At 43.2% G+C, this 23283-nt stretch overlaps 1 protein-coding gene across 2 annotated transcripts in view; it reads right to left on the bottom strand.

Annotated features, from left to right (window-relative positions):
* Positions 1–1001: 1001 nt before the first annotated feature.
* SGCG (sarcoglycan gamma) overlaps positions 1002–23283 on the bottom strand; it is a 130409-nt gene continuing 108127 nt past the window's right edge. For both annotated transcript variants that reach the window (XM_066582234.1, XM_066582225.1), the window contains exons 6-8: positions 22185–22257; positions 8616–8739; positions 1002–1788 (exon numbers count right to left, since the gene is read on the bottom strand). In XM_066582234.1, coding sequence (XP_066438331.1) covers positions 1612–1788; positions 8616–8739; positions 22185–22257 — 374 coding nt within the window. In that variant the 3' untranslated portion in view covers positions 1002–1611. The remainder of the gene's footprint in view (positions 1789–8615; positions 8740–22184; positions 22258–23283) is intronic.

The raw sequence follows: 23283 nt of genomic DNA, 5'->3' as shown, positions 1-23283 counted from the left end.
TTTTTAAATGCCTCTTATGAAATTTGAGGCATCTTACTTTGCCATCATTTATCTATAGCAGATGTGTAAACCACCGGTCTTAGATAATTATAATTGTCCCCCAAAATTATTTCCTGTGACTAGAGGTATATTATCTGCTGCTGGACTTCTGTGCCAATGTCCCTCCGATCCTCTATTTCAGAATCCCGTTTTGAGACGTTCAAAATGGCCAATGCAATTTTCTACCTACCTAATGTACACTGTGCACTGCTCTCTGATTGGCCAACACTGACCACATGTCCACAGTGCTGGCCAATCAGAGAGCAAGTATAGTGCATTGATAGTCTAACACTACGAATACACTGTAGGTATTAGGTAGTCTGAAGACTGTGTTGGGCATTTTTTAATGGCCGAAAACAGGACCCAGAACAGCAGATCAGAAGAGCATTGGCACAGAAGACCAAAAGCAGGTAATATAATTGCCCCCTCTGGTCCCAGGACTAAATTTTGCCCTGAAATCAGAGAGGCACTTCATTAAGGATATTAACACTTAATGCATTAAGAAAACTCAATGCTGTAAATCGAGTGATAATGATGCACCAGTCATGTTAGCAATTACTACATTAGTACATATAGGCATGGGGCATGCTTAATATCTCGAAGAATTTGTGCTACAAGGTATCAATACTTAAGTCCAGGGTCGTAACTATAGAGGATGCAGGGGATGCGGTTGCACCCGGGCCCAGGAGCCTTAGGGGGCCCATAAGGCCTCTCTTCTCCATATAGGGAACCCAGTACTATAAGTAAAGCATTATAGTTGGGGGCCCTGTTACAGGTTTTGCATCGGGGCCCGGGAGCTTCAAGTTACGCCTCTGCTTAAGTTCCTACGGTAGTGAAAACTTTAAACAGGGCCCTGAATGCATCCAGTGTTCCCTGAAAATACAAATTATAGTGGAGCTCCATCGTTTCATGCAGTGAATCCTATGACAAGGTAATAAAGAAAATAGAAATCTATCACCAAATCTTATGAAAACGGTGTGTTTATTGTTTTACCAGCATATTACCTGTTTCTTCAGACGCCAATTGAAGGACTTAGAGATCATACATGGAAAATTTACAACCCGATATAACACACAATAAAAACAGCAGACCATAGGAGATATATTATTGCAGTACAGGTTGCATAGTATATTGCTGGCACTGATTCAGGTCATTGAGATCAAATGAATATAATAACGCATACGATAAGCAGAAAAGGACTTGAGTTTGAAGAAAAACTTAGAATGGTTTTCAATTAATTACCCAGTTCAACAATCACGGAACAGTTCAGTGACGCGACAAAATACTCATTTTATTAAGTGGCCGAGCTCCAAAAAACTCCAGACCGTAATTTTCTCATTTTAGCCAAAGACCAACTGATGGAGGAGTCACTTTTTTCAAGTCGAAGAGAACTTGTGCTGTTTATAACGGCTAAAAAAATATTGTAATATTCTTCTTAAAATTGTGTTCTGAAATACAAATTTGCATCCCAACGCGTTTTGTGATTCTTAGTATCTAAATCCTTTCAAACAGCAGAAAGTCACCAGTTGATATAAAATGCATGGTTACTATCCAGTGACTTAAAAACGTCCCTCATTGACAGTCTCGGCTGTATTCTCGGCAAGTGGATTGTGATGCAGCTACCGACAGATACAGTTTTCCATCTGGACAGACACATATTTCATAGAGTTCCTGAGAGCTGTCAGCTGCGTTAGTCTTTGTACCTTGAGGCAGTTTGGGTAATATTATTTTTTCAGCATCCAGCACTACCTGTGTTATGAAGAAAACAAGTGTTACAATAGGAACCGCCATGTTGATTGTATATATGCACATATCTCATTACAGAATATTTACATTATTAACTCCTTCATAATTGATAAGTCATGTCCTAAATGCATGTGTTTCCGGGTTACGTTAATGCGGTATTGCACTGTATAGTCTGGTGCCATTATAAAGATTATCCAGTTTAGAAAAGGCAATTTCATATGCCCTCTTAAGGAATAGAGGGGTTCCCCTATTCAAGATCCTCATCTTGAGTGTGGAGTGGTTTCATTCAGCGACTCTTGTTCTGGAGGTCCTGTCCTGCGCTGCATTGAACAAACAAGCTGTTGATATGAGTGGAAGTGGTGTACTACTTCATGTCACCTGTGGAGGCACTGCAGGGAAAGTTACCACTTAGGATTTCTTCACACGACCATGTTTGAACAGGTATGCAAATGCAAAATCTACATATGCTCAACACAGAGAATAGATTTCAATGGGTTCATTCTCATAAGTGCGTTTTGCGAACACAAGTGTGTGAACTGGCCTTTTGTCCGCAAATTGTACAGTATTATGTGCAGACATGCATGCAACACACTTATTATGTATCTCTTCAGACCTTGTTGATGCACAAATACGGTGCGCCGTGAAGAGAATTTTGCGGATAGCCTTGTGTGAAGCTGCCCTTAGGGATTATTTAGGTGACTGGAATTATGCAGGTATTTAGTGCATAAAAAAGAAAATCTCACATAAAAGACAACAATGTGAAGTATTGTATTTCAATTGCTTCATTCAGACAAACAATAAGGCATACGTGACCGTTTTCGGTTGTCTATTTTATACAGCTCATAAAATATGGACGTGATACGCAGCAAGCTCCCAGCTGCAAAGCCCGAATGGTTTGAAATATACAAATAAGGATCAGGAGTGGATCGCGTCAAATCTTCATTAATGCGATTATACGGTGCGTATGGGTGAACAAAAAAAGCGCATACGGTCGTGTGAAGAAGGCGTTACTGCCAGGTTTGCCTGCAGACTACCGCTGATCGCTAAGGGCTTCTGCAGGAGGACACTTTGTGATGCATTTGTTTTCAAGGAACTTTCCTAACAAATAGAAACTATCCCAAGCAGCCAACGCTTTTACTGCCAAGTCTTCTAAAGGAGGAAGAAGATGAGCTTTTACATATCCAAGCACTCCTCGCATCTAATCAGGTCATTTGTCAACTCCATAGGGCATCTACTGTATATGCTGTATGCACGTAGGAACTCTGGAGATCTTGAACTTTTATTCTTTGGAAGTGTTGCATATCTTAAGTACAACACCTGAATCTTAATGCATTTTGTATAAATTATTACACTTTGATGTCAACAAAAATGCTAGTCTCCCTTCTAGACTACTGAAAAATTCTTCTCTGTAGTCTCCCTTCCAATACCCTTGCAACACTCCAATCTATCTTCAAGCACCATTTACATGCAACGATTATTGCTCAAAATTCATTCAAATAATGGCTTTTAAGCAATAATCATTGCATGTAAACACTTCCATGTTTCACTCTTTGCCTGAACAATAATTTTTAGGTGAGTATAAAATCCATTGTTCATCTGGAGATAGCAGGGACCGCATGCTGTGTTCTTCACGGGAGCAGCTGATTACATTGTATTCAGCTGACAGCCCATAGCAGCCCACGTGAAGACAATACAGCTGAATGCAAAGTCCAGACCACATGCTGCAATTTGCAAACAGCTGCTGCAGGCTCATTTACACACAAATGAAGGTAATAAACTGCTAATGGACATTAGTGTCCATTAGCAGTTTATGCAAAACGATCACTAGAACTGTCAATCTTTCAATCGTTTGAAAGATTGTCTTTGCATGTAAATGGACCTACAGCTCTGCTTTTATTCACCTCTCCCCCTGTTAGTCTTCTTCCTCTCCCCTCGGTCAATCCCTTTATTGGATACCTTTTACCCAGATAATCCAGTTCAAGTTATTATCAATTACATACAAGGCTGTCCACAACATGTCACCTCCATACATTTCTGATCTATTTTCCCAATTTCTCCCCACTTGTAACCCCTGATCTTTGCAAGACCTCCTCCTCTGCTCTCCCCAAGTAAGCTTCCCACATAATTATCTCCTGTATTTCTCCTATGCATCACCTATAGTTTGGAACTTACTATCTTGACCTATTAGATTTCCCACCACCTGGGAAAGCTCTAAAGGTCCAGTCTGGGCCTGCCCGTATTACTTTTAGAGCCCAAGCCCGATACTAGTCGATTGTCAAGTAGGCGGTCTCCACCGCCCAGTGTTAGTGGTTGATGTGACATTTGATAATGGGTGATGCAGATTGGCCAGATGACAACTTACTAGCATCAAGCTCTGAAATTAACAGGAGCCATTGTGGACAGAAATGAGCCATTACAGACAGAGGTTGGCTAAATGGAAAACAGTAGAAGAATTAGTAAGGGCATGGCTATAAAGGCACTATATGCAGCTCGCTCTGCATCTCAAACTACAGGACAAATCCTCTTTAAAATGTGCATGATGCTGTTTTGATTTACCCCAACTTCCAACTTATTGGAATTGAATAGAGTTATAGTTAACTCTTACAGTACGTCTTCTGCTGCACCAGTCCTTTTCCACTGTGAATACAGGTCAAGCTGGAGGCTCATCATGGGCATGGGATTCTAAAAGCACATGAACCGTAGTGAGGTGGATTTCCTCTGTTACCCACTTTTCCTCAACCCAGTTGGGGTGGCCAGGAGTTTTGCTGTACATGGAAGCAATTTGAGGGTTTGCTAGCAAAAAAAGTGCGCACTAAAAGGCTTTTTCTATATTTCTTCCTAAAATGTGATATATGGGTCTGCTAAAATGGCCAAAAGATTCCCCAAAATTGTGCGCACTACAAATGCAAATCAGTCTGTAAGGAATCGCAGAAGCTGATCACTGGTCCTTGGATTTCCTGCTTCATTTATCACTGGTCCTACTCATTATGCAGATATGACAATTAAGGCTTTTTAACCATGCCGTACACCTATGAATGTAATGTAAGATACTTATGGCTTATAAAGTTAACACAAAAGTTCACAGAGCTTAAGAAGGTAAAAAAAAAACTTTTGTATGCTGGCCTGGTAACTGGCAGCTTAGAGCATTGCTGCAAAAGTAAGAACTGGCCATCTTGGACTTTCCACTAAAAGCCTTTTTTTTCCAGGCCATTATAGATAATGACATTTTAGAAGTCGATATCCCATTGTGACTCCTGCAGGACATCATAATGACCACAATGCTATTATTTTGCAGTGTGAACATAGAAAGTGTCAAGTGCCTTGTTCATCCTAGGGATGATTGATGGGTTTGCAGAGAGCTCCGGCTGCACAGCACTGGAATGATTTATATTGAGTAATGGCTTATATTTTGGTAAGAAAATGGTCTAGATAGAAATGTGTATTTTAATTAATAGAAGGAGCAATCAGCATGGATAATTAAGCCAAGCAATGAATATGCTAATCACATGGAAAGCAGAACTTTAAAAATGTGCTTCTTTTCATTTTTTTTTTGTAATTTGCACATTAAAATGCTTGCCTATCTTTCTAATACACCTTGTAAATAAATGATCAGATCTGACTTAGTGTTTACCTTGTTGTTTGATTTATTTTCAATTATTTCCATAAGACAGGGTCTTATGTTAATTTTTGCCCCAAAGGACGTGCTAAGGCATACTTTCAGGGGGTGTCTTACTTTAATGCAGGTCAACCGAGTCCCTTACCCAGTAGGCAGGGTTCAGGTCCTTCGCACTGCTCTCCAGAACCCCAGTGTGGTTCTTGCAGTCCAAAGCCACCTACACAGGATCACTTCCTGGTTACGGGATACATAAATACTGCCTCCACGAAGCGATAACTATGATTGGTTCTTCGAATGCTACTCAGCTAATCAATGCAGCGCTTGGAGAACCAATCACAACTATTGCTTTGTAGAGGTGAGATTTATGTATCCCGTAGCCAGGAAGTGATCCTGTGTGGGCGCCAAGGACAGTGGGAACTGCGCCAGGGAGAGCAGCGGGGAGGACCTGGTCCGAGACTGCTGTATAAGTGACTCGGCTGACCTGTGTGAAAAATGCTGTAAAAATGCAGCAATTACCCTTTTCAAGCACCTAATGCATTTGTATTGATTTTTTTTATGAACTGTAACTCTAATCTTTTTTCATGGTAGGGCTTATATTTTAAGCCTCCTCCAAAATCCTGAAAAATCATGCTAGGGCTTATTTTTGGGGTAGATCGTATGTTCGGGGAAACAAGGTACTATAAATGGCATAAGGTAGGACGCAGACCTTGTTTCAGATTACTTATTTACACCCAGGTGATTTAAATAGGGTTGTGTAGACATTGAAAAAATGCAGACTGTGAGAAACCCATAATAAAATGAAACTAGGAAAGTGTCACGTCTGCACAGGACATGCTGGATACATAACCTGAAAATACTGTGCTACTGCACACCAAACAGTACAAGATAATGACAACTGCATAAAAAAAACAAACTCTCCATAATAAGCCAAACCAAGGAAGGGACCTGCCTAACCAGAGGATAACCTGTCCTGACAAAAACTAACCTGACTACATGCCTCGGCACTGGTTAACTCTATAAGGGATAAGGGAATAACATGTAAAACAAGATGAAATAAAAATAAACTGTTGTACTCAGCTTTGCACAGTCACAGGTAAACAGAGGAACCAGCTGTAAGCTTCTGGTTTCCTCCATAGCCAGTGGAAGACTGAAAATAAACTGCACCCAAGCCAAGTCCAAGGGCAGGCTAAATAGCCCTGACAAAATACTCACAGTGAGATCAAGCATGTCTGATCTAAAACCACTCAGAGCCAGAAGACAGAAACACACCCCAAACCTGCACCAGACTATCTAGCAGGAAAGCGCTCCCAGGACCACCACAACAGAAAGTTTGAAAGCAGGTAAGGAGAGGGATTGGGGCATAGGTTTAGGGGTGGAGCCTAACATCTCATTATTCAGCCTGACATAAATTAACAGTGAGGTGTTAGGCCCCAGCCCGCCTGTAACCCTGAGCCATCCCCCCATCTAGAGCTGAATTCAACCTGTCCTAGTTACATTCACATGGATTTCTCACAGGGTTTCTCATAGGCTGCTTAAAAGATAGTAATTTTTTCAATCCCTACACAACCCCTTTAAGTTAAAAGTGTATTCCAGGAATTTTTGACTGATGAACTATCCTCGGGATGTGTCATCAGAAGTTGATTGACCAAGACCCACCGCTTGGAATCTCCATCCATCAGCTGATTGTCAGGTCAGCTGTCAGTGCAGTGGACCGGACGTTGTCACCAGTGGAAAAGTGGGAGAACCACACCACTATTGCACTTCCTGCATCTCAATACGAACAGGACACGGGAACACAGTGCCAACTCACACACAAAGCGCTCAAGGGTAAATTTCATAGAACGCCAATTGACAATCCCTCACATATAACCTATTAGAGGCATATGAACATCATACTGGGGGCCTGCTTATTGCTGTCCACTCCAGGAACCCAGGAACACGCATTATCTAACTAGATTAAGCACACATGCTAAAACTGCAACATTTTGAGCATATAGGCTGCACTATGCCACTTTTTCGAAATGTGGGTGGGGCCCTGCATTACAGGGCATGGCTGCATATGACCCAACATATTTACTATAATCTGTGCCAGAAGTTGGTGAAGATTATAGTAAACACATACGAAAGCTCATAGCATAGCATCCAGTGCCCAAAAACCGAAGGAAATCACCCCACACAGACATAAGGTGCAGATAGTTATGACTAGGGTGATAGAAGAGCCGTTAACTTTCTGCATCTGTGCTAGGACATCACTGCCTTATCCCCATACTGTGACATCAGATATTCATAATACCTGCATGGTGACATCATTATGCAATACCTGCATAATACCTGCATTGTGACATCACAACACAGAGTATATGATGACTTTTTTGTGTGATATGCTTAAGCTATGACATCATGGTGTGCATTATCCCTATACTTTGTTTCTCTTACTGAGAATAATCAAGTTATCCCTATATTGTGACATCACAGTCTGCAAAATTTGTTTGCTGTAAAGTCACTTTACAAAGTATGCCTTTATTGCGCCATCAATGAGCTAATTATCCAACTATTGTGATATCACTGTGTACGTTGTTCCTGTACTGTGACATCACTGTGTGCATTATTCCAGTACTGTGATATCACTGGGGATGTTATTCGTGTGCTGTGACCATAGTATGCATTACCCATGGTGCATTAGGGAAACAAAAATAATCCTAAGCTTTCCATTTTCTGAATTTTCTCCTGAAGATGTGTATGGTGAAGTAAGGCAACATCCCAAGTTTCACTATGGGGCGCCATTATTATATGTTATGCCCCTAAAATAAATAAAAGATACAATGCTGAAGAGGAAAACAAGCTAGGAGGGGTGAGGTCAGGGGCGTAACTATAGAGGATGCAGGGGATGCGGTTGCACCCGGGCCCAGGAGCCTTAGGGGGCCCGTAAGGCCTCTCTTCTCCATATAAGGAACCCAGTACTATGAGTAAAGCCTTTTAGTTGGGGGTCCTGTTACAAGTTTTGCATCATGGCCCGGGACCTTCAAGTTACTCCTCTGGGTGGGGTGTCCCCTTTTTGGGAAGTGCAGACCTCTGGCCAATAACCTGTCCATCCTTATATGCATTCAGTCACTACTTTCCGAAGAACCTCTCGCCACCCTGAACCTGCTGGGTAGAGTTTTCCAACTTCTCTAAGTGTCAGAACCTTTCTAAATTATCTATGAATGTCACAAACCATTCCATCGCTGCTGTGTAATTTAATATCTTTCCGCGAAATAGCCTCAATTTCTCCAGTCTGAGCCTTGATGTAAACTCCTTTTGGGGCGTCCATGCTTAAGGATCGAGTTGGGGACTCCAGTCTGAAAGATTAATAAGAAATAATTATTGTGCAATGTATTTCACTTGCTTGGAGCAGTTCAATGCATTTATCCGTAGAGCAGCATGGCCTAATGTTTGTAGTTGGTCTATTGGCATAGGAAGAAAAACTGAAATGTGTTTTTTAAAGTGGTTTTCCAATGTTAAATAAACATGGCTGCTTTCTTCCAGAAATAGCGCCACACCTGTCCATGAGTTGTACCTGGTACTGCAGCTCAGCTCAAAGGAAGTGAGTGGAGATGATTTGCACTACCATATACAACCTGTTAACATGTGTGGCGCTATCTTTAGAAAGAACAGTGTGTTCTTCTAATCCTGGTCAAACTCATTAACTTGGGTTGAACTCAGGTTGAACTTATATTTATAATGAAAAATAAATTGAAAATTAATTAGTATTAGGCTGTGGGTACAAGCCAGAACCAATACTCTAATAAAGGGGCTTTCCTGAAACTTCATAAAAAAGGCTAAGGGCAGGGAATTGGCTAAAATAAAAAATACTAATCAGTAACCTATTAAATGCCCATCCAGTCCAGCGCAGCTGCTCTGATTCTCGGCATTCTGGTCCATGAAGCCCCTGCAGCAGGTACACGCTGTCCACCATTCACATAACCGCTGCAGTCAGTCACTGGCTTCAACAGTCGTGTGTGCATGATCGGTATGTAACCGTTGAAGCCAGTGATTGGCTGCAGCGGTCACATGAACAATGAACAGCACATGATTACTGCAAGGTCCAAAGCAGCTATGTTGGACCGGGGAGGGCATTTAATGTGTGACTACTGCTTAGTTTTTTTATTTTAACCCATTCCTGCTCTTATTCACTTTTTGAAAACTCCTGGACAGCTCCTCTAAATAATCAAAAATGACAGCCAGAAAACCTGTCATTTCATAAAAAAGATTGGGTTTTGTCCATTATAGCTGGGCCTTGCCAGCATTTTACACCTCCCAGAATGAAGGATGAACATGTTAACCTGGACAATCTAAGCAATTTTGATAACTAACCACTAATTAATATGAAGTGTATTTGTTATTACATAGGTTTTTCAATTTCAGGTAGCTAAAGCTAATTTACTGTATAAAGTTCTGTTATGTTCAGCTTAGAGCAAAGACATCCCAGTCAAACCAGAAGCTAAAAAACACACAGGCCTAGGTAATAGTCACACCGTACAGATTTGCCATAGGTGAATCTGTTGGTTTCTACAAACAACCTACATTCTGACAAAATCCTCAATCGTGATTTGGGTTCCAACTTCTGCACAGATTTCCTCACCAAAAATCCAGTTTACTTTTTAGAAACCTATGTATATGCTACAAAAAAAACGAATTAGTGCATGCCCTACATCTGCAGAAAGATTTGGGATCAGGGCTAAAGCCGGCTATACGTATACGGCATGCACTTGTTCATTTAGACGCCATCTCCTTTCTCCTCTTCACAAAACAAGACTACCAGGCATCTCAGAGACTGACTTATCTGTTGGCAGAGCGAAAACCCGACCATGAGGAAATCAGACATATCCTTCTGGGAATAATCAGGAGGCCTGCATACACATTACATATGGCTCTATGCAAGGTCCTATATTTAAAGAGAACTACTTTATGGAGTCAAAGATGACAGCTTCATTCTTTCTACTCATGCATCTCCCATTCATTTCTATTGGAGATGCACACACCGAAAGTGTTAAGCTGCTGGCGCATGTCAACTTCGCGGGGACACAGTATTGGAATGGGGTGCCTGGTGAGTATAAATCAGTTTCCAGGACTCCCCATTCCCTACTTAACCCCTTTAAGGTGACTCTCAGGTTTCAGGACACATTTCTCTCCCGGAACCAGAAGAGGAGAGGGGTGTATTTGCAAATGTTTTTTTCTGCCATCCCTCTGATCTGCCCTTTTCCGTCTCCTGTTTTCAGCTGTCTAAAATGGCTGGTGTAATCTTCAGATTACGTAATCCACACAGTGCATTGGCAGGGTTAGACTACCAATGCACTATACCTGCTCTCTGATTGGCCAGTGCTGCTCATGTGATCAGTGCTGCCCAATCACAGATAAAGTCACAGTCTGCATTAGGTAGTTAGAAAATTGATGTAGCCATCATTTACTGCCCAAAACAGGGCTCAGAACCAGATTGGAGGAACATTAGAGAAGAACAAGCAGGCAATATACCCCCCCCCCCCCTCCCCTCTCATTCTGAAACTTTTGTCCTGAAACTGGAGGGTCGCTTTAATGCCTATCACAGACCAGATCCTGTCCTGGCAAACCGCAAAAGCCTTTCTCAAAGGATTCCAGTCCCAGGCACTAAATATATGACTCCTGCATAGTACTGTATTATAACCATGTGCACAGAGTGTTAATTGAACTCACATTGCAGCTACCACACAAAGAGTTAAATGCTTTAAACATCACCTGTGCTACTGTATATTACTTTCTGCTACTTCAGGGCAACCAAATCATTTATTTGGTCCCTATAAATGAATTCCCCTTGTGTAATCAGTGCTTGGATTTCATCATTTCCACTTATTTTTTCGTTTAACCCGGTCCCAGGGTTTGAGATCAACTTGACCTTCTTCAGGACCCTTAGAAAGTCTCCACAAAGAACTGCATCTTACAAAGAATCTGAGCGACATGTCGTGTTCCTGCTGAAGAGGATAGACAAGGCGGTCTGGGTCTTTTAATGAAAGCATTGTCTGTCCTTGGCTGAAGACATGACAGGAACCAAAAGGTCACAGCTAAAAAACTTAAAGCTGAGCACTTCATTGGAAAGAACACTATTGATACCAGAGATGTCGCCCTCAGGTAGCCTCTGTGCGCAGAGATCATACTACAGCTTTATCTATGTTGGATTTATCCTTGAGGAATCCCAAAATTTGCTGTCAATTCTGAAGACGTAATAATAACAATAATAACAATGAGCATTTCCTGAGAACTTCCAGTTCTTCTTTCTCCATGGCGGAAGGTAATTGAATGTGACATCTTTTCTCTAAATGCAGACTGTATGCCATTCTTTGGCTGCCCACTTAATTAGCGCTCTTCGGAAATGAGACGTTTTACCTTACAAGACAAAATAATACAATCACGGCAATTGATTTATTCTGAGTTCTCCAACACTCGCGGTGCAATAAAGCTTCTGCTGTGACATGTGAGCCGGCACATAAAAGTGTCAAATAAAAATTCAGTAGCTGCATAAAAGCTGTAAAATTAGCACAAAGAAATAAAAATAAGACAAACTCTGATCAAGACAAAAACGTACAATAAATAACCATTTACGCTACAGCTGCTGAATTCCACCTTGCGAATGTTGGCAGAGACTTGGAGCAGACTGAGAGGAAATGAACCTGAGTGGTCATTAAGAGAAGTTATTACGCTACACAAACTAAATAGTAGGAACATAACAAGTGGTGATGCTGTGGAGGTCATTAAGTGGCCAGCATAAAGATGCCCAAATTACCACGGCCATGCCTGGTTCTAAATACATTATTAGTATTCTAAACTTATATTAAATGAGTGTTCCCAAATCAATAGCACCTGTTCATAAGTCCTATTAGGGAATATAGATGTCATAGAGAGAATTCCCTTATTAGCCAGAGTAGAGTCGCTGCAAAAAGTGTCTTTTGCTGTAGTGCAACTAGGTACTACTGCATATGGAAGACATCATGTACTATTACATATCCCCTGCAGCTATGCTTACCAATAACCACTGATGGCTTCCAAATGGCGATTCCTGATCAGTCAGGCCAACCCCTTTAAAGGGGTTTCCGAGAATAATCAAACCTCTTTGAACCTCTCGTATATTAAAAAATAACATTACCTTTCTAATACAACTTCAAACCTCCATCAATAAGTTGCTAGCTGGTGTTCTAACACTGTTTATGATGTTCTAACACTGTTTATCACTGTATTGCACTTGATTTATAGTACCCCATGGCCCTGATAATGCCTAGCACAGTGATGGCAACCCTTTTAGAGACTGAGTGCCCAAACTGCAACCCAAAACCCACTTATTTTTTGCAAAGTGCCAACACGTCAGGGGGCGGGGCTTATCACGACATATGATTTTACCCCCATCATTCTAGAAAGGAAGGGGCCGCTTTAAAATAGACAGGGTGCAGATTTTGTCTGCTTTTTGGATGCAGAAATACGGCAGAATGTCCTCAGCGGAGACTTTTGTGCAAAATTCTGCCGCATTTCGCAACCAAAAAGCAGTCAAAATCTGCACCCGGTCTATTTTGAAATAGCCCTGCCCATTTCCTCCACATGTAAACATACCCCAGCGGTAATAGTGACCCCCCCAGTGGTAATAGTGACCCCCTCCCCACAGCGGTCCCCGATACCATAGTGACCCCCTCCCCACAGCGGCTCCCGGTACCATAGTGACCCTTCCCCACAGCAGCACCCTGTACAATAGTGACACCCCATGGCGGCCCCCAGTACAATAGTGACACCCCACGGTTGCCCCCAGTACAATAGTGAAACCCCACGGCAGCCCCCAGTACAATAGTGGCGGCCCTCAGTACAATAGTGACGGCCTCCTGTACAATAGCGGCACCCCCTTAGTACAATAGTGATATAGTGGTGCTGCCGCCGCCGCTCCCTTCAGAGTCCACTGCCAGCTCCCTGTCCTCATCCCGCTGGCGCAGCATGTGCTGCTGCTGCCGCCCTAGCCTCTCGTTTTGCCGCCGATGCCTCTGCTGCCGACGCTTCCTCTCCTCAGGCCACACACGCCCCCAGCCAATCACGAGCTGGGGGTGTGACTACATGCCAAATTCATGTATTATGTCGCCACCCCTAACTTCCGGTGGCAACATAATACAAGAATACCGACGTTGGGAGGGGGAAGGAGGATTCCAGCTTCCCACTAATGTCCCAGTGTGCGCCGGGATCAGCGCCACCAGCTGTGTAGCTGAGTGAATGCTGGCAGGGGAGCTGTGGCCCCTGACGGTATTCACTAAAGTGGTGAGCGGCTGACGGCAGCGCATGCCAGCAGGGAGGGCTCTGCGTGCTGCCTCTGGCACGTGTGCTATAGGTTTGCCCCCACTGGCCTAGCATGTACAGTAGGTGCTGGCAAACTGTTGTCTGAATGATGTTGTCATATGCTTGGCTAGTTGAGACAATGAATGGCATTCCTGAATGTCATCCTGCAGGAGGAGGTGTCAGTCAGAGGACAGTATTGCTCTGGTGTCCTGTGCTGACGTTATGGTAGATGGTGGTATCACAATGCAGATTCAAGTTAAGATGCAGCAGAAGGGGTTACAAAACAATGGAGTATTTATTTGCAAACAAAGAAATGAGTAACGTAATAATAAATGCAAAACCTGTAACAGGGCCCCCAACTATAATGCCTTTATTCATAGTACTCGGCTCTCTATATGGAGAAATGAGGCCTTATGGGCCCTGTAAGGCTCCTGGGCCCGGGTGCAACCGCATCCCCTGCACCCTCTATAGTTACGCCCCTGTGTTCATGTATAAAGGTTCAACTCTTTACTTTCCACGATTCGGCAAATTAATAGCAGTTTCATTGACACTCTGGTATCGATGTCTCTGGGATTTCAGGCTCAATCCTTATTAATTAAACTATTTCAGTCCATAAACGAGTGCTTGAGCTTAAAAATTGTAACAGCCATTTGGATGCCTACTAATGTCTTGGTCCCTATTTACAGCAGGCCAGCTGTCTAACTATTTTGTCCCTGGCGGTGTGCACACCTCTCTGTTGGAGGCCAGCCCCACTTATGGCTGCATCACCACTTTCACTGACCCAGGTTACCTTAGGTCAGGAATACAACACCAACACATTGTTCTTGTTGCTCCTCGTCGCAGCCCAGATATCCCACCAGTTCAGGGCTCTTGCACAGTCTCTCGCTCTCTCTTTACCCCTCTAGGCAGTCTCAGTTTCCTCAGTGCAGCAGCCATGGGCTCTCTCCAGCAGCTTCCCTGTAGACTGTTATACCTCTCCTCACATCGCAGCTCCTCAGCAGCACCTCGGCAGTACCTGTGCTCTCCTTACAGAGTTCAGTGCTCTGGCAGCCAAAATTGTTCTGTCCTTCAGTCCAGCAGCACAGCTCACAACCATGCAGCTATATTTGTCCCTTTTTATATCAGGGCTCCTTCCTTCCAGAAAGTTCTCAGTGAGCATGCTCAGTCCTTACTCTCTCTTTCATCGTTTTAGGGCCTACCAACATACGAACTCTGGACAGCCGATCAAAGCAGAGCACATAGGAGGCAATACCTGGGTGCAGTTTTTCAACTCGACCACGAGAGGTCCCCAGAACCTCAAGTTTTCCATCTTCATAGCATCTTAACGCTTTAGGTAAGCTCCTTAGGGGTGAGTCCCTTACAACGTGACGGTAGACGCTGAAATGCCAGGCGTGTTACACTGCAGCTTGTATAAGTGCAACTGAACTACAACCATAAATGGGAATATTTAGCACCGCGCGTGTGATTGTACATGTAGAAAGGTGCATGTGAATCATGGAGACCCCCTGTGAGACTAAGTGAATGTCTGGCCTAGTAAGCCACTAAAGTGTAGGCCAATGGGTGGAAATAGAGGCAAACAGAGAGGGACTGAAACCTGAGAAGTCAAACCCAAGACACTGCCATGTAAAAAGAATAAAATGGGTCCTGAAACTGGAAGCCCTCAGATGAGTCAGTTGAGAAAAAAGACAGAGAGCTACAGAGACTGGTAAGTCTGACCAAAGGCCATATCAAGACTTAGACAGAGAGATTGTGTGCTAAAGTAAGAGGAAGATGAGGAACATATTAATGGCTGTACCAGTGGGATACTGCAATGTAACAAAGGTCAGTAGTAACCCTACTCCTGCAAGTTTAATGGTACAGTGGGTGCCCTGTTAGAAGAGAATAAATGGCAAATCCATGTAAAGCTATTCTGTTAAATTGCTATAGAAGATAAAGTTGTAGTAGTAGTCTTAAAGAAGTGCTACCAGTCATAATTGATGGTTGACTAAAATCATATGGACCACCAAGTGGTCAGACAACATGCTCGGAATCTAGATTTAAGCATGAATAGCATGTATATTCTATGTAAGACAGCTAACGGTGGTCAGGAGAAAAGTAGTGACCTATTAATTGTTTTGGAGGCACCAGGTCAACGATATACAAGAGGTTGGTGCAATCCCAATGGTTGCTTTAATGGGGGAGGGCAGTGAGAAAGTTAACGTCACTACAGTTCAGTCATTGGAATGTCAAGGATGAAGATGAGGGGCTTTCAGGATGACTGCACATCACAACAGCCTTCTCATCTCTTCTGTGTTATTAATGGTGCCAGGGAAGCAGCTGAGGGGAATCCAATTTCCTTGTATCTGTTCTGCCCTAATCCACGATCACTAAAGAAAAACAGGGAATTGGGTGCTGTGTATATAAATGGGAATTACTACGTATATAAAGGTGAACGACAAAGTCAACCCTTCAGTTTAACTACTAACTTAATGATTTCTATTACCCATCAAAGTTCTTTGCGAGTGCATAAAAGCCGTTCTACCAGAAACATCATCTTAGTAAACATCCTTCCTGTAGTTTGAGGTCATAATCACTGGAAAATAAACAAGCAGAGCTCCACACAAAGAACAGGTAATAGCTGGGTCGCTTTAGCAGATATATGACCGGAAGACTTGATAGAGTAGTATAAGCGAGGAGTGCACTGACCTTACTTTAATAATGCAGTGATTCATAAGCTAATAGAAAAAAAGACCAAGGCCCAAATAAAGGAAGTAAATCTGCAGGGTGCAGATGTTGTCATACTTCTTAAGTAATGTTAATTATCTTTCTAGATAACGCTTCCGCAGAAACACCATGAATTTACCTTGAAGGAAACATGGACAATACTTGATTTATGGGCAGCGCTGTCACAGACCACAAGGTTCTCAACAAGGCTGTCTTCAGTGGCCTTTTTCTCCTTGAAGGGTGTCAGACTATTTTCAAGGTAAACTGAACCTCTTGGCATCACACATTAGATGCTGCTACTTTTTACCAATAGCATTGCAGCTTGGCATAAAATAAGTGTCAAAGAAAAGACAATGGACATCACAAGTGTCTCAGAAAAGGGTATATTTACTTCCATAAGGAGAATCCAGAACTTTAATCTAAAATTACCTATATAATTTGCAGAAGTTAAAACCCCACTGCTCCTTCCTTGTAAAGTCATGTCTCTCTTTTAACTATAATATGGGGGATATCATGTTTCATTTTGTTTTTCAGTACTTTATCCCTTGTAATATCAAGTGGTTAGAGATGAACGCGCATACTCGCTAAGGACAATTACTCGAGCAAGCATTGTCCTCAGCGAGTACCTGCCCGCTCGGAAGAAAAGATTCGGGTGTCGGCGCGGGTGAGCGGTGAGTTGCGGGAGTAAGCAGGGGGGAGAGAGGGAAAGAGAGATCTCCCCTCCGTTCCCCTTCTGCTCCCCGCCCCCCGCTAGCACCCAAATCTTTTCTTCTGAGCGGGCAGGTACTCGCTAAGGACAATGCTTGCTCGAGTAATTGTCCTTAGCGAGTATGTTTGCTCATCTCTACAAGTGGTGTAAATATACGGCCCTTGGTCCTAGACTTGGCCGATAATCTTGTCCGATAGTTAAAATACCACAGGGGTTTAAAGCTCCTGCTAGATTACAGGTCGTAAGCTCAGCAATCAGAAACAGCCAAGGACCGGACAGACAAGACAGAAGCAGTTTATAACAGTTTTTGCCTTTGCCGGCAAATGTTCAATGAGTGCTATGTAGAAAATAAAGGAAGTGGCAGTGTTGTTTCCTCTACTGGATCCAGCAATCACGTGATCACCGGCGACCCAGGCCATGGCAGAGCTTCTGGGTCTTAGCACACCCCATCCTAGCTCTGCTTGTAACTACTGTTACTATAGGGGGATGTTTTCCCCTATAACTGGGGCTCCTAATAATGCTGCTCCCCTGAATGCTTCAGCTATAGTGGAAAACTGCGAAATAAGAAAAAGCGGCAGTGTGAGGGGGCCTTCATGCTTGCAATAAAATCGCATGATTTTCGCATGGTGCGAGACTTAGTGAAAACGTTGAATTATAAAACAAATGTTTTTCAATGGTTTCCTTTCCATATGTGACGTTTTCAGTCATGCAAGAAAATTGCGGCAAAATCGTGCAAGAAGCACGCGTGAGAAAATTGCAAGTGGCAGCGATATTTTTGCAAGAAAAAGCATCGCTGATGCTCAAAAATCGCTGGAAAAAAGATGCAATAGCCGGTGTGAAGGAGCCCTAAATGTCCCCCAGACGTCTTATATAACCTCTTGGGCGACAAATATATCAAAAAATTAGTTACAAAAATAAGTAATAGTCCAGCATGTCATGAAAAAAAGCAATAAAATAAATTTAGCAGTCTGAGAAAAAAAAATTAGACCATAAAACCATATGCGTAGAACCGCTAAAAAAAGTCTGGTTCTTTAGGACCAAAACACTCCGGTCCTTAAGGGGTTAGGAAATAAGAGCTGAACCTTGACACAATGTAGAGATATGAGATACTAATTATGTTCTCTAAGTAACAGTGGGGGGGACGCAGACAGCAAAGGGCCCTTGTGCAAGAACAGTTTGTGGGCCCTTGGCACTTTGTAGCTCATCATATTGCACCCCATTATGTCTTGCTACCAATTCACCAATCCACTAATTAGTGAGGAATGAAACTCATTAGCAAATTCCCTTAGACCCAAAATGACATTTAGGAAGGTTCTAACTTCGTTTAGGTTGGCAGTGCACCATGCTTGCCATCTTTCATAAATTGCCTTCTAGGTGAATGGAAACAGAAGAAATTTTTGTGTGTTGGTCACGGTCTTTTTCATTGGCTATACACCCTTTATTACATGCCACAGTAATATGTCCTCATTTGTGATTTCACAATAATAAGGGTCCCTTTGTGGACCCAAAAGTAATAAACCCCCATTTGTGACCCCACTGCAGCTATTTCCTGACTTGAACTTATCAAAGTGATCACCTTTCTTGCAGTTATTACATCTTCAATCACCTTGCCTTTTACATTGCGGTGTCCAGCCAGCATCTTTAGTCCAGCTTGCCTGTATCCAACGTTTTATCGCTCTAACTCTGAGGTCAGGGAAGCAAGAAGGAAGATATACACATTGCTGGCTGAGTGCCGCAATGTGACAGACTAGGTGATTAAAGATCTAATAACTGCAAGAAAGGAGATAATTAAAGGAATATACTGACTAATATGGGTCAGATTCTCTCCATCACACCCCCTCCTTTCTGAGAGATTTTTCGGCTCCTCCAGAAGCGTGGAAGGTCTCCACTTTTTCCAGCAACCTCCCAGAGATTCCAGAATTGGCATGCATGCAGTGGACCCCCTACCTACTGGATTCCTGTGCATTGGCAGTTTACACATATCATACTTGCCACTGCTAAATAAATACATACAGCAGGTAGAATATGAAATCTTTCCACAGAATGAATGACTCTACTACTTAAGGTCCATTTCTTTAGGTATCTTCTCTAGGCAAGGACTGACAATGTTCCTCACGGTGCACTAGCGCAAAATTCTGATGCACAAATAGAGTGACTTGCAGTGCTATAGACATGTACAGTACAAACATGTGACCACTGCAGCTAATCACAGGCATCGCTGGAGGCCAGGATAGACCAGTGAGGGAGCAGGGAGAAGATGTAGAAGCTGAATATAATGTTCTTTTTTAGTCCCGATTCGCAGAAGCAAATCTGGCTCATGTGAATAATACCCTAAAGTTTTCTTCAGTACTAGCTGGTCTTTGGTTCTTCTTTTGCAGCAACCGGGAACCAGGCCTTCAGACAAGGGGACAGTGGGGTATATTTTGGCAGACAGTTGACAGTGGTTCTACCGTCTCCCTCCTTCCAAGATGGCGAAAAGAGAGTCTAGCCCAGCTGTGTGTGAGGGACACTAAGGAGATTTAACTTAGTTATCCCAACAGTGTCCTTATATGTCATCGTGACGCCAGTGCCCCTGAATAAGTGATGAATCACCCACCCAGAATAAAGATCAGTCCACAACAATGTGGTTTTCAAAACTGGGGGCACACGGTTTCCTTTTACTCATGGTTAACTTGGTTATTTGCAATTACAAACAGTTCACTTGCGTTGTGCAAAGTACTGCATTCAGTGATTCGGAATAAACCTATAGCTCATTTACATTTAAGTGCAGTTCTTTTGCCAAGGCATACACATCCTCAGTCGCAGTTATCTGATGGTCGCTTCTCTTGAGCAAACTCTGTTACACATCCCGTTTCATTCACACATTCTCCTTTCTGTTACTAATGACAATCAGCTTTCTTACTGGTTTCTTTAAGCTGCAGTTCAGAGGGGGAGCGGGTGGCTTTGCATTCTCACACCAACTCCTTCTCCGCATTTCTTGCATTCCTATTACCAGAGGGGATGAACTTCCCATGAAGAGACACTTTGTCCTGGATCAGCCTCGGCAGGAGCAGCCCTTCTCTCATCCATCTCCATTCTCTCCACTTCACTTCTCCTCCATCAACTCTTGTCTCTTCTCTCTCACTCTCTCCAAATCTCTAAGGCCTCATGTCCACGGGCAAAAGAAGAATTAAAATCCGCTGCGGATTTTAACTCTTCTCCCGCATGCGGATCCGCACCCCATAGGGATGCATTGACCATCCGCGGGTAGATAAATACCCGCGGATGGTCAATAAAAGTGATTTTTTTAAAAATGGAGCATGAAAAAATCTGGAGCATGCTCCATTTTCGTGCGGGTCTCCCGCGGGGACGGCTCCCACAGGCTTCTATTGAAGCCTATGGAAGCCGTCCAGATCCGCGGGAGACCTAAAATAAGAATTAACTCACCCGCAGCGGGCCGGGAGGGTCTTCTCTTCCTCACGGCCGGATCTTTCTTGCTTCGGCTCGACGGATGTGCCCGGCGCATTCGCGCAGCACGCCGGCGACGTGCCGAGTTCATCCGTCGGCCGAAAAAGAAGATCCGGCCGTGAGGAAGAGAAGACCTTCCCGGTCCGCTGCGGGTGAGTTAATTCTTTTAAATTCCTATTTTAAGCGCCCATGTCCGCGGGGCAGGAGGGACCCGCTGCAGATTCTCCATGGAGAATCCGTAGCGGGCCTGATTTTCCCCGTGGACATGAGGCCTAACTCCTCCCACTAACACCTGACATATTATAAGGCACATGCACACAGAAGTTAGGACAGACAATACACATAACTAGACTAGACTGATACAATTTTCAGACACCAGACATTAACTCTTTCATGCCCTGTTTTGTGTTAATACAGATAATACTGCACCATGCACCACTCGCAACAGTGACATGAGACAAACAGATTCAGTGCTGGAGGGGCCCCTAACTCTGGGCCACTACAATAGTTCCTTGGAGGTGTGCTTGGTCTTATGTTGTCATTTACCCGATTTTCAGTCTACTTACATACAGTTAATTAGCAGAATTACAGATGCCTGTAGCATATATTGCAAACTGGTAAAAGCCTTCAACCTACACAGTAGCACATCCATTTAAGTTGAGTCTCCACTGCATCTTTTTAATTCCTTATCCCTATTTATACATTTTTACTTTACTGTTAGGTCAGTGTGCGGCAATGCCTCTATCCAATAATTTATCCTTATCCTGCCATCTGTAGCAGCAGAATACATTTTTAGGAATTAGAATAAAAGTCTGCCTTTTTTCTCCAGAACCAGTAACCCATTTTCCCATATGCTATGTTGGGTATTACAGCTCAGCCCTATTCAAGTGTACAAGGCTAAGCTGCAATACCAGATACAACTGCCACATCTGACTAGAACTACACAGATAACCACAAAGACAGGTGGAGAGACGTGAGACACACCAAGGTTACTGACGAGGAAGGGCAAGGCTCCATCCCTGATCTTGAAGTGGCCAATCCTGCCTTAAAGTGGAGCACCTGGCCTGAAAAAGGCAACCCTGTGACGGGAACCTGGGGACAGAACACACCCACTAGAACACTGTGTACACTTGACAAAAGGTATAGGAGGAAAGAAATGACCTAGAATATAAGGGGACTAACTGACATAGACCAAAGACAAACAATACACTTGACTGAACTATAAGAGGCAAACTCCACCCAACCATGTACTAGACCTGAAATAATTGTATTATCTGCACCTTCTGAAAAGGCCCTCTGTCATTTGCCTCAGCAGCCTATCAGATTAACAAAGAAAGGAAATGTTCTCTCTTCAAGTTGCAGTACCAACTGACAGTACCCATGCACTAGATGGTACATCATGAGGTCCAGGGCTGAAGCTGTGGTGTTATGCTCAGAGACCTCTAGCACCCACACCTCGACAATCCATGGACAAGCAATGCGCTGTTACTTGGAAAAAAGCAAACCCTTCTTTATAACCATAGATAACCCCTTTCATTATGGCCAATAAACATATGTCACCATCTCATAGTATATAGAATCAGTATTACTGTACTTAGATATTGGTACCTGAGTTGTTTGGAGGAGTCGGCTCTAACTAGAGGGGTTTCCACAGAGTGTTCAAACAAAGCACCTTCAGGTCCTGCAACAAAATACATAATACAGATTTGTAATAAGTTAACTTTTTAATTGATTATATCAAGGTTCTGATCAAAATAAAATCTTTGAGTACAATATGTGAAAGTTACTAAAAACATTATAAAACTCTTGCCATATAGTCGGTATACACTCTGTCTGATAGTCTATTACAATGTAAAATACACTTAAAGGGGTTGTCCCACGGCAGCAAGTGGGTCTATACACTTCTGTATGGCCATATTAATGCACTTTGTAATGTACATTGTGCATTAATTATGAGCCATACAGAAGTTATCAAAAGTTATTCACTTACCTGTTCCGTTGCTGGCATCCTCGTCTCCATGGTTGCCGTCTAATTTTCGCCGTCTAATGGCCAAATTAGACGTGCTTGCGCAGTCCGGGTCTTCTGCTTTTCTCAATGGGGCTCCGTGTAGCTCCGTGTAGCTCCGCCCCATCACGTGCCGATTCCAGCCAATCAGGAGGCTGGAATCGGCAATGGACCGCACAGAAGCCCTGCGGTCCACGGAGGGAGAAGATGCCGGCGGCCATCTTCACCGGGTAAGTAAGAAGTCACCGGAGTGCGGGGATTCAGGTAAGCGCTGTCCGGTGTTCTTTTTTAACCCCTGCATCGGGGTTGTCTCGCGCCGAACGGGGGGGGGGGAGGTTGAAAAAAAAAAAAAACCCGTTTCGGCGCGGGACAACCCCTTTAATAGCTGAGAGAAAAAAAAAGGAACAAGAAACGGTAACGCCTAGCTGCATGCTATGTACTTGCTGATGTAATGCCCCGTCCATATGGCGCCAGGATTTGTGTCAGAACACACAATATTTTAGAATTCAATTGAATGCTATGGAAATCCGCCCCATAGTTCACGCTGCAGATTTTTATGCTTACGGAGTTCAAAATCCGCGTTGTGGAAAAAAAGAATTGTCTTAATGGGCAGCCACATGTGGACTTAGCCCATTGACTACTCACTGAGAGTACTCACTGAAGTCAGAATGGAAGAGAACTGGAATTTGTGTGGCTACAAGT

Source organism: Eleutherodactylus coqui, chromosome 1, assembly GCF_035609145.1.
Source record: "Eleutherodactylus coqui strain aEleCoq1 chromosome 1, aEleCoq1.hap1, whole genome shotgun sequence".
Classification (NCBI taxonomy): Eukaryota; Metazoa; Chordata; class Amphibia; order Anura; family Eleutherodactylidae; genus Eleutherodactylus; species Eleutherodactylus coqui.
Note: the sequence above shows the minus strand (reverse complement) of the source record. Positions and strands in the feature narration are given on the sequence as shown.